Source organism: Ostrea edulis, chromosome 10 (genome assembly GCF_947568905.1).
Source record: "Ostrea edulis chromosome 10, xbOstEdul1.1, whole genome shotgun sequence".
NCBI lineage: Eukaryota > Metazoa > Mollusca > Bivalvia > Ostreida > Ostreidae > Ostrea > Ostrea edulis.
Genome location: NC_079173.1, coordinates 8,801,958 through 8,812,761, shown reverse-complemented (window position 1 = coordinate 8,812,761; position 10,804 = coordinate 8,801,958). Strand labels below are relative to the sequence as shown.

General features: G+C 34.4%; 1 protein-coding gene across 1 annotated transcript; it reads left to right on the top strand.

Moving 5' to 3' along the window:
* Nucleotides 1-712: 712 nt before the first annotated feature.
* LOC125666741 (calaxin-like) lies at nucleotides 713-8,397 on the top strand. The gene is made up of 7 exons (XM_048899999.2): nucleotides 713-871; nucleotides 1,905-2,048; nucleotides 2,807-2,911; nucleotides 3,402-3,487; nucleotides 5,784-5,849; nucleotides 6,444-6,548; nucleotides 7,341-8,397. The coding sequence occupies exons 1-7, from the start codon at nucleotides 793-795 to the stop codon at nucleotides 7,437-7,439; spliced, it is 684 nt and encodes a 227-aa protein (XP_048755956.1). The 5' UTR covers nucleotides 713-792; the 3' UTR covers nucleotides 7,440-8,397.
* The last annotated feature ends 2,407 nt before the right edge of the window (nucleotides 8,398-10,804 follow it).

Here is a 10,804-nt window from a genome sequence, read left to right as displayed (position 1 = left end):
GACCCCCAATATTTCTTTTTTAAACATCTGATCTATAAAAAATAAACCAGTCAAAAAAGGATCAAGACATTTGATTTTATTTTATTTCTTTAATTTTTTTATTGTGCACGGTACTAGAAGACATAAGTGCGAAGATAAAAAGTCACAAAGAATATGAAAATTTTAGTCAACTACTGTATATTCATCGTCGCAAACCACGGTTTTTGAGTACACACACGCCCCCTCATGATGATGGAGAGAATCGATTAGAATCACCCATGGGTAACCGACGATGCTGTATATTAAAATAAGTCTATTTCTGAAGGTTATAACGTGAACTCGTCTAGCACATGTTGGCGTGCCTTTTCTGAAGACTTCCATGTCACAGACGCCTTTGTAAATATGCACTGCTGACCTGTATGGGGGAAAAAAGCATTGCAAATACCGCTAAATATTGTGCTTTATTGTGAGTAGAAAAAAAAATAAGAAAATAAAATTGGATCCGCCAAAGAGTTAACATTATCAGGCATGCGCAAATCGCTTGGTGACAGATCGACACAACTTCAAATTACCGATTTGTAAAAAGAACGAAAATAAAAGCGAATATTTTTACAGATGGTTATATTATGTAATATTTGATTTTATTGATATGTTTGTTTTTTAGTACGCTAAATTTAAATTATGAAATATTAGTAAAATTCGCTTGCATTTTCTTCCAAAGTTTTTAGTTTCGTTTTCTGGTATATCCAATGTTGACATTCCGAAAAGTGTAGTGACCTCATTCGTGTAAACATCAACATTTGAGGATCGAGGATGCCTTCCAAATCAAAACCTGTGTATAGAGGGGGAGAAAGAATGAAGTTTATTGAAATGCTGCATCATAAAAGTCACTGTGAGAATTTTTCATTCTATTCAACACCTACATAATACGTGGTTTTCTTAACGAAAGATGAATTTAAATTTAGAGGAAATTCGAGCTGTAGTTAGAAAATCCTTACTATAAATATTATTGTAGGATTTAAATAAAAACAGATTAACCTTATTATCAATATCAAAGAATGATAATCTGTACTTATATTCAAAGTTCAGAAAGTTTATATTTTGGCAAAGTGATCTGCAGTGTTGCTGAATTGAATTTGCTCCATAATCAAGATAACACTAAATATAGACCTACTGATCAGATATAAATAACATTAAATTGTTTCTGTTGTGATTTTAATCTCTTTTGGATCATTTTATTAGAACATGATCCATTATTGAGAATTATTTTGTTACGTTTAGTCAATGGCCACAAAGTTTTCTAGTGACTGTAAAAGAACATAAAGATTTCAAATTCTGTCACACTTAAACAATAGCCTGCCAAAAGATACCAGTGTCATTACAAATCATCTGTCGTCTGATGTCGACAGTGAGAATCGGTCCTAGCTGTCATTGGTTTGATCAGAGCCACTACAAAAATCAGTGTTTTATCAGGGATAGACATTAACTTTTCTTCTTACTTGCCCTTTGGGCAAGTAAACTCAAAGTTTTACTTGTCCGAATGAAAAACTTAGTTGTCCGAAATATTTTAGACTCTATTAAGCCTGTTAACCAGTAACTCTTATCTCTCTCTGTCAATTGGTGATACAGTACGGTCTGCTAGAATGGGCCTAATTCGTTATAATCTGACGATTCATTAAAGAAAACAACAATATATGGAGTTTGACTTTATTTTTTAATATTTGATATTCATCAAGCTTAACACAATTATTATAATAATCACATTTCCTACTTAGATAATCACTTGCCCCATTGGGCAAGTGTGTATTGAGTTTTACTTGTCCGAACTGGATTTTCACTTGCCTCGGGCAATCGGACAACCGTTAATGTTGATCCCTGTTTATATATCTTTCCTTCTTTTTTTCTCTCTTTTTCTTGATACACAGTTAGCAAAACAGAAGTGGAGAGATTGTTACAAATGTTGAAACTACAGTGTCCAAAAAGCCAGAAAATTCGCATGGATCGCAACAAATTCAACGTCTTTGTGCACAAGAACTTTGAAATGACAGACGAGATGATCGTGGACAGAGGTGTGTATATGTCATTGACAGTCATCACATGGGTATATATGTATTCCCTATATGGCATTAATATATGATATTGCTTCACCTTTTATATGCAACTAAAATGAAAAAGCAACGTTGATTCAACGTTGAAGTGCCTGCTGGGTCACCTCTTGGGGTTAGTTTTTCTAAATAAGTAGATCATGATTATGGATTTAGAACTGTAAAATCGCATTGTGCCCAAAACAAGGACCACCCCTCTATAACTCAGTCAACTTTATAAATATTAATCTCCTATTTGTCATTACTATATGAAATATGTTTATTAATTCACCAATTAAGGGCCCTCGGGGGGGCATGTACAGTTTAACTAGTAATAAATTATAACAATATGAATAAGTAACAATCATTCAGATGTACTAGCTACTGTCAGAGTTCACATTTCTGCACTGCACACATCTATCATAATTACTATATACATATATTAAAATGTGTATATGTACAGAATATGTGCCTCGCAGCCACTATGATTATTTTGTATATTGTGTAATGCTGAATACACATCTTGATTAGAGAAAGAAAAACTTGCCAAAAACATTGTAGTTTTATAGTATTGTTTTAGAATAAGTACTAAACAATTTGGAAAATGCTAATGACACCAATGAAATCATTCAGGATAAAAGTTGATACAGTGAGCAGTTCATGTCGTCTTTGAAGATATCATGAATTTGATTTCTACTATGAGTTAATTTTAACAAGTCTCACAATTGATTTTATTTTGATAGTTTTCCGGGCCTTTGATGAAGACAATGATGGCTTTATTAACGAGTTCGAGTGGGTGAAAGGAATGTCAATCTTTCTACGAGGTACAATGGAGGAAAAAACAAAGTGTAAGTTTTAAAGTCGTGATATCCACAAATCTGATGGAGGGCAAAAATATGGCAGGTTTATAAATGTGGACAAACGAACATGTACATATCAGACTGTACTGTTAGGTATCATGTAAAACCAGGAAAGATATATTTGTAGGTCAAATATTAAATGTAGGGCATGATAAACAGAGAAATATTTGATCTTGAACTTCATTACACAACATATAGGGCTCATAGCAGGTGTGACCGGTTGACAGGGGATGCTTACTCTTCCTAGGCACCTGATCCCACCTCTGGTGTGACCAGGGGTTTGTGTTTGCCCAACTCTCAATTTTGTATACAGGATATACATGCATGAGATTGATCATTATTCGCATTTCTCAGTGTACAGTCCTTGACACTTTATTACAAAACATCACAGGACTCTCAAACAGATTCTGACGTTGTAAAAACTCATAGAAAACTCAGAGGGAATCGACTGTGGTTGAGTATATTATATTCTTTTCAGTTTGCTTTGATGTATACGACATGAATGCAGACGGGTACATATCAAGAGAAGAGATGTTTCATCTCCTGAAAAACAGCATACTAAAGGTAGGATTGATGTCATATCACGTTCTCAGTAACCTTCTAAATATGAGCATGTTAAAGGTAAGATTGTTCCACCCTCTAAATATGAGCATGTTAAAGGTAAGATTGTTCCACCTTCTAAATATGAGCATATTAAAGGTAATAGTGATGTCAAATCATATTCTCAGTAACCTCCTACATGTAAATATGAGCATGCTGTAAGATTGATGTCAAATCATGCTCCACCTTCTAAATATGAGCATGCTAAAGGTAATAGTGATGTCAAATCATATTCTCAGTAACCTCCTACATATAAATATGAGTATGCTTAGGTAAGATTGTTCCACCTTCTAAATATGAGCATGCTAAAGGTAAGATTGTTACACCTCCTAATTATGAGCATGTTAAAGGTAAGATTGTTCCACTTTCTAAATATGGGCATGTTAAAGGTAAGATTGTTCCACTTTCTAAATATGGGCATGTTAAAGGTAAGATTGTTCCACCTTCTAAATATGAGCATGCTAAAGGTAATAGTGATGTCAAATCATATTCTCAGTAACCTCCTACATGTAAGTATGAGCATGCTGAAGCCAAGATTGATGTCAAATCATGCTCCACTTTCTAAATATGAGCATGCTAAAGGAAAGATTGTTCATGTTCCACCTCTTGAATATGAGCATGCCAAAGGTAATAGGGATGTCAAATCATGTTTTACCTTCTAAAATAGCAGTGTTCCACCTATAATGTGAACATGCTTAGGAAAGATTAATGTTGAACAGTGCAGATGTTGCACCCTGTAAATATGAACATACTAAAGATAAGATTGATGTACACTGTAGCACCATGTTTAGGGTTTGTAAGCTCTAGGGGACAGTTTTTTAAATGCTCGTCATCAGACTGGGACGTATTATACATTTATTGCATAACGGGGAATATGATTTTTCTTGGGTGAATAAATCTTCATATCTCCCTCACTATCATGCAATAAATTGTTTATTATACCAAAACAAAGCAAGACCACAAAATTGCATTTGAAATTGGAGTCCGCTCATCTATACATTGTACATGTATGTAGCTGAGATCGCCCTAATAGTAACACCGCACCGTCAACGTATTAGTAGGTACAAACAGCAAAGTACAGTGATATGATAACCAATTTTTGTATTTCCGTTTTCCTTGAATGCTGGTTTGCTTGCTTGTTTTGTATCAACCAAAACCTGGCGATTTAACTGTGTATCAGAGACACGCATATTTTGTGCCTTACAAGCTATGAAAGTAGAATGACTAGGATCTATTGTGACGTCACAATACACTTTGTTTACTTTGACATTAATGGAAAATGCACGAGGCTGCCCATGTGGTGAAATATGGTAGGATCGAGATATGATGTTTGAGAGGGAGATATGAAGTTTTATCATCCCTGGCATGTAACTGTCTAGACCAATCAGATTACGCGTTGCATAGAATTCTCATACTGAGGTATAATAATATGTTATGGCGCTGTCCGTGCGTCCGTCTGTGTATCCGTCTGAGGTCATGTTCTCCAGACCTTTTGCATGTACAGCATTGAAATTTGGTAACAATTTCTCCCTCACAAAGCGTAAAAGTGAATTTGCATTTCAGCTGGATTGGTGCACCATGACTTACTTTAGGGCTTAAAGTAGGTCAAACAGTTTCTCAGAGTTTTTTTTATTAGAGATACAGATATTGCCCTGAAATTTAGTCACAAGCTTCCTCTTGTATTAATACAAGTTCAGTTTGTATTTCAGCTTGATTGGTGCATCATGACATACTTTAGGGCTTAATGTAGGTCAAACAGTTTCCCAAACTTTTTTTGTTACAGATACAGATATTGCCCTAAAATTTAGTTTCAAGCTTCCTCTCGGAGGAATACAAATTCAGTTTGCATTTTGACTGGATTGGTGCACTGTGACCTACTTTAGGGTTAAAAGTAGATCAAACAGTTTTCCAGACTTTTTCAGTTATGGATACAGGTATTACCCTGAAATGTAGTCACAACCTTCCTCTTAGAGATATACAGATTCACCTTGCATTTCAACTTAAAAGGTGTGCCATTTAAGGCTAAAAGTAGGTCAAATAATTTCCTGGACTTTTTGATACCGTTTGCATTACTCTTGTTGTACAGTGATCTGTAGAAAATTAAGTGCAATGTAAATTTGATTCAAAGTCAACATGACCTTTTTCTCTATCTCCTATATATGCATTAATGAAATATAAACTATTTTGAGGTATGCCTTTTGTAATTGTAAGATGTACATGTATGACAGCTGATGGTAAATTAAATTTCATTTGATTACAGCATGCTTCAGAAGAGGATCCTGATGAAGGAATCAAAGATCTTGTGGAAATCGCACTCAAAAAAATTGTAAGCACATGTCTATATCTACAGGAAAGTGGCTTGTCATTTTTTTGTTTGACCAAGACAATCCAATATGCCAGTTTCAAGATACATCTGAGTTATTTCCCTTTGGAGAACTCTTGTACATAGTAAGGTGCGAAACAATTTGTTTACATGCGAAAGTGGGACAAATATTTATCACTGCATATAAGTGAATCTGCTCATTTATTAAATTTCTTATATGCAGTTTTATCACCCGAATTCAACTGATACACAAACTAAGTACATTGTAATTGATAAGTATTCAGGGAGTAATTAGATACACAGAAATCTTATTATATCACATTATTTTGTTGTTCATACATGTGCATATCATATGCAAATATGACTTATGGTCAAATTTTTCTTTCGATAGTATCTTTGTATTTCCAACATTTTCATATTTCAAGAGAAACCAATTTTGATACATCTTATCATCTTCCTCACTGACTGTATGTTCACTGTCCCACTTAATTAAGCATTCAAATTTCCACTAAATGCACCTCCTATATAGAAGAGCTCTTATCTCGAAACTGGTGTGTTGATTTACTACGACCAATAAAATGTGATTATGTTTTGTAGGATTATGACCATGACACACGAGTTTCATTCGACGACTGGACTAAATGTGTCAAGGACGATAATTTGTTACTGGAAGCCTTAGGACAATGTCTGCCCAATGCTAAGGTTAATACAGTGTAATATTACATGATCAATATATGTCAGTGTTGTAATCCCAGTTTAAACAATCAAATGCTAGTACATGTATATATGGATTTAATTGTTAGTAATGGCCCCATCACAATATTGAAGAATCTCTCGCTTAAGGACATGTGCAATTTGTTGAATAATTGATTTTGCCTCTACAATTAAGATTTAAGCAACTGGAACTACCTTGATGAAACATATGATCGAAGTGTTGATTTAGGTTAGTTTATCACTTCAAAATCATTTGAAGAAAATGTTTCTGGATTAAGTGCTTTTGAAATGGCAAATTTCTTGGAGAGTTTAATCATTGTTATTCCCCTTGAGTTTTTGTAAGATGTATTTCAAGGTCATTAGTCGTCACTATTTGAACATCATACAATATTGATCCACACCCAAAGGTGTGCACTTAGAGACCTACTTATTAGGACATCTCTCTCTGTCCACTTTCATTTGGAAATTCGTGCAATGACCTTTCTCAACTTCCATCTACCCCCACCCCTTCCCCACTTCTCCAGACAAAAAAGAACAACAAATTCACTCTCAATCTCAATGCAAGACTTGTCATTGAAATACAAAGAAGGAGACAAATCTTAAAATAACTTTTGAGAGTAGCAGACTTAGTGGGAAGTTAAGATTGCTATTGGGGGGTCCCCAGTATAAATTAGGAGGATTAACATGTACACTGTCCCACACAAGTAGGTCAGTCAATTTTTGTTATAAAAGCTTGACAATGCAAAGTCACTCTCATAATATTTTATATTCTATTTTCAGACAACAGATGCTTTTCTCGAGCTTGTGAGCGATGCCCGGCATGATTCCGGAATGAGTATTTCAGCACAGCAGAAAATGAAGGGGAAAATGGCATGCTAGAGTTGTCTCCCTCTAATCGATCAGCAACTTATTGCAATAAGATCATAAGACTTCGGCTTTCAATGTATTGTGAAATTTAGCTTTAAGTTTTGCACCAAACTACAATTGCAGTTTATTTTATTTATTTTTTTCAATTCAAGTTTAAAAGAGTACTGTTAACTAAAAATCATGTAAATATATTATTGCAAGACAAACTTGCCATCAAATAAACTTTTGTCATATGTGCTTTTTCTGTCAAACTGAAGATAGTATTGAAATATGCATGTTCGATATATATTTTTCAGTGAAAACAAGTTTCATTCATCTTCTCTGCATGTTGATTATACATCCAATTCAATATTATTTAGTGTGCATAATTTGTGAATATTTTTAAGAACACTCCCACCTAATGATGTCTGTGCAACTTCAAAAGCCTATAGGTCTCTAACACAGAACATTGTCAGCATAGTCCTCTAGCAATTCCATGCACAATTAAAACAAAAATCCAAGTTTCACATGCAAAATCTTCTTCCAATTGCTGTGAATTAGACCAGTTACCAAAAAGGAAAAAAAACCCAGATTTTTTTTAAGTCTCTGTGACCTGATATTTTTAAATAAAAAAGGGGAACTGTATTAAGCAATCACCTAAGTATGGTCTGGGGGATTAAGTTCTAAATTGGCATGTCATTATAATCCAAAACTAAATCCCTGAGTACATTCACTTGCAGAAATTTATTTTAATGAAGAATTGGCTGACAGACATATATCATTTAGACACCAGAATATTTTTAGCCATGTTGTTTTAGCTGTGCTATTTTACATAACTTTAATACTAATATCTGAAGTTTTTATTGAATTGTAACAATTGCTTAATGTGTGTGTGTCATATTTGTAATTTATTTCTTACCGTCCAATTTATTTGATAAACATGTAATTAGAATGAAATATGTAAATAAAAATGTAAAGAACAATTTATAAAGTGTCATTAGAAACACCACAGTGTTCAACGGGATCACATGTAATATGGAGAGATTTATATCGGACAAAGTGCAAGGTCATACAGTCATATGCTGAAGGCAAATGTTGAATTTATGGGCTAATTGTTTTTTTTACAGTCGCGGTAGCTCAGTGCTAGAGTGTCGTGAGTTCGAGCCCCGCTCCCGTTCCATGGCCGCGTCAAACCAAAGATTTTAAAATAGGTAGTGATTGCTCCTTCGCCAACCGCTCGGGCATCTAAATCGAAATGATCTAATCACGGGACATGACCTTAAAAACGGAGATCCCGTGTCGCGGCAGATAAAGAACCCCCTGAGCACTAACCATATGTCTAAAGAGGTATAGCGCTTTTGCTGACGAAACAGCCGACTCAGAAATCTAAAAGGAAAACACTGGTTTCCAATAATAGACTAGCGTGTTATTTTTAAATATATGAGTTTAGCATTACTCGTTTATATGAGTCGTTCTTTAATCAATAAACCATGTCCCTATGTGGAATGATGAACAGTACAATATTTCCATAGATGCATTCATATCACACAACAACCCTTTTACATATAGCATTACTTAGCTCACTGTCTTTTTCTGACATAACTGCAGCACCTTTAATAGATTTCATCAGTTCATTTGCCTTTGGTTGATAATTCGAATGTTTAGCTTTGCCTAAATATCATATGATAGTTGCTACATGAGTTTTTATATTTACTTTTGAGAAGTCAAACTGTATAACAGTTATTTTCCTCCCTTGACCTATTTTTTACTTATTACATGCTGTGCATTTGTGCCCCTTTTCTTGTAGTATTTGTTTAACTTTTCGCCAGTCACAGCCTGTGCACACAGGAACAGCTTAGTGTAAACAAACGGAACTACAGTGATCTCAGAATAAATTCCTTTATTTTAAGTCGTAACTTGCAAATATTGGAAATTATGATGAAAATAACTAATATTTGTTAAAATATATGTATTACATTTATAAAAACACACTCCCCAAGAAAACGACTAAAAAAAAAAATGAAAAACAGGGGGGAAAAATAGATTGGGAAAATTTAAGTGTAAGATTACCGAGCACCTAAACCACTAGCCCACCCAGGCATGTAAGTTTAAAGGTTTCACGTTTGACAGGCTGCTAAATCTCAAGGTAAATTTTGAGAACAATTATATATATGCACTGGTTTGACAATCTTGCTAGGCGGTGGGTGCCGTACATCGCTGGTTCGACCCCGGGCTGAGGCGAAAATTTTCAGTACCTAGTTGTGATTATTTAGTGCTTTATATATATATATATATATATATATATATATATATATATATATATGCCTTTTTCAACAAGAGGGCCACCTTATGTACAGTCATACTCAAGTAGTTTTATCTCTGGTTTAAGGTGACCTTTTGCATCATTTTGCAGGGTTTTTTTAGGCCCATTACGTTACATCTACTATATACTCTATAATCACGGTGAAATTTATGCTTGTCAAATAACGACACTATCAACATACAGATATCTTTATTGAGTAAAATTTGGGTAAACACAAGTATAAACTGACATTGTACGTATAGCAGAATATTTGTAAAAAATGATATTCAAGAAAAAAATATTTATGTAGGCGAAATTGCATACCAAGTGCGCCATACTTCTTTGAGGTATTTCATCTACAGCTGGTGACGTCCCAATAAGAGTGAGAAAATTCTCGACGAGACGTAAAAATAATTAATCAATAAAAAGATGTCGCATCTCTGGAGCAAGGGCTACTAGAATCTATAAAGTTATTCAAATTAATTTGACAAAATATATGAGTTGCATCAAGCGAAAAGGGGCCTTCGGGACAATATTTTCAAAACTGGGTTTTTATTATTTTCTGAAAGCACATATCTTCCTGATTATTTTGATACCAAAGTTTACCTTGAACGTTACACCTAACCCATAGTAATACTGATTTGAAATGCATGCATTGATCCTGAGATAACGTTATAAATCATTTGATAACGTTATATAACGTCAATATCGTTGGAACATCATTGTAAAGAAAACAAAGACTTAAATATTCAATGCAAATGAATTTTATCAAATGTAATTAAAGACTATACCACTGGTGACCATTTTAATGACTATATAAACAATGCTAAGTTGATTTCTGAAATAGTGATCAATTATGGACAAGAAAAATGAGTATTATAAATCATCAACAACAGAATTCCACCATCATCACTCTTCAACATTTGGACAAGTGCGTGGTGTCCTTGTTTGGGTCACGGACCATGCGGAACAGGTAGCATCGCTCCAAAGGCAATCCGCTCGGAGGATTGTCAGGCATTAAGTCCTCAGGTCCGATGGTGGGCTTCAGCAGAATGAATTTTCTCTGTGTGTCTTCTGCACCACTCTTAACAAACTG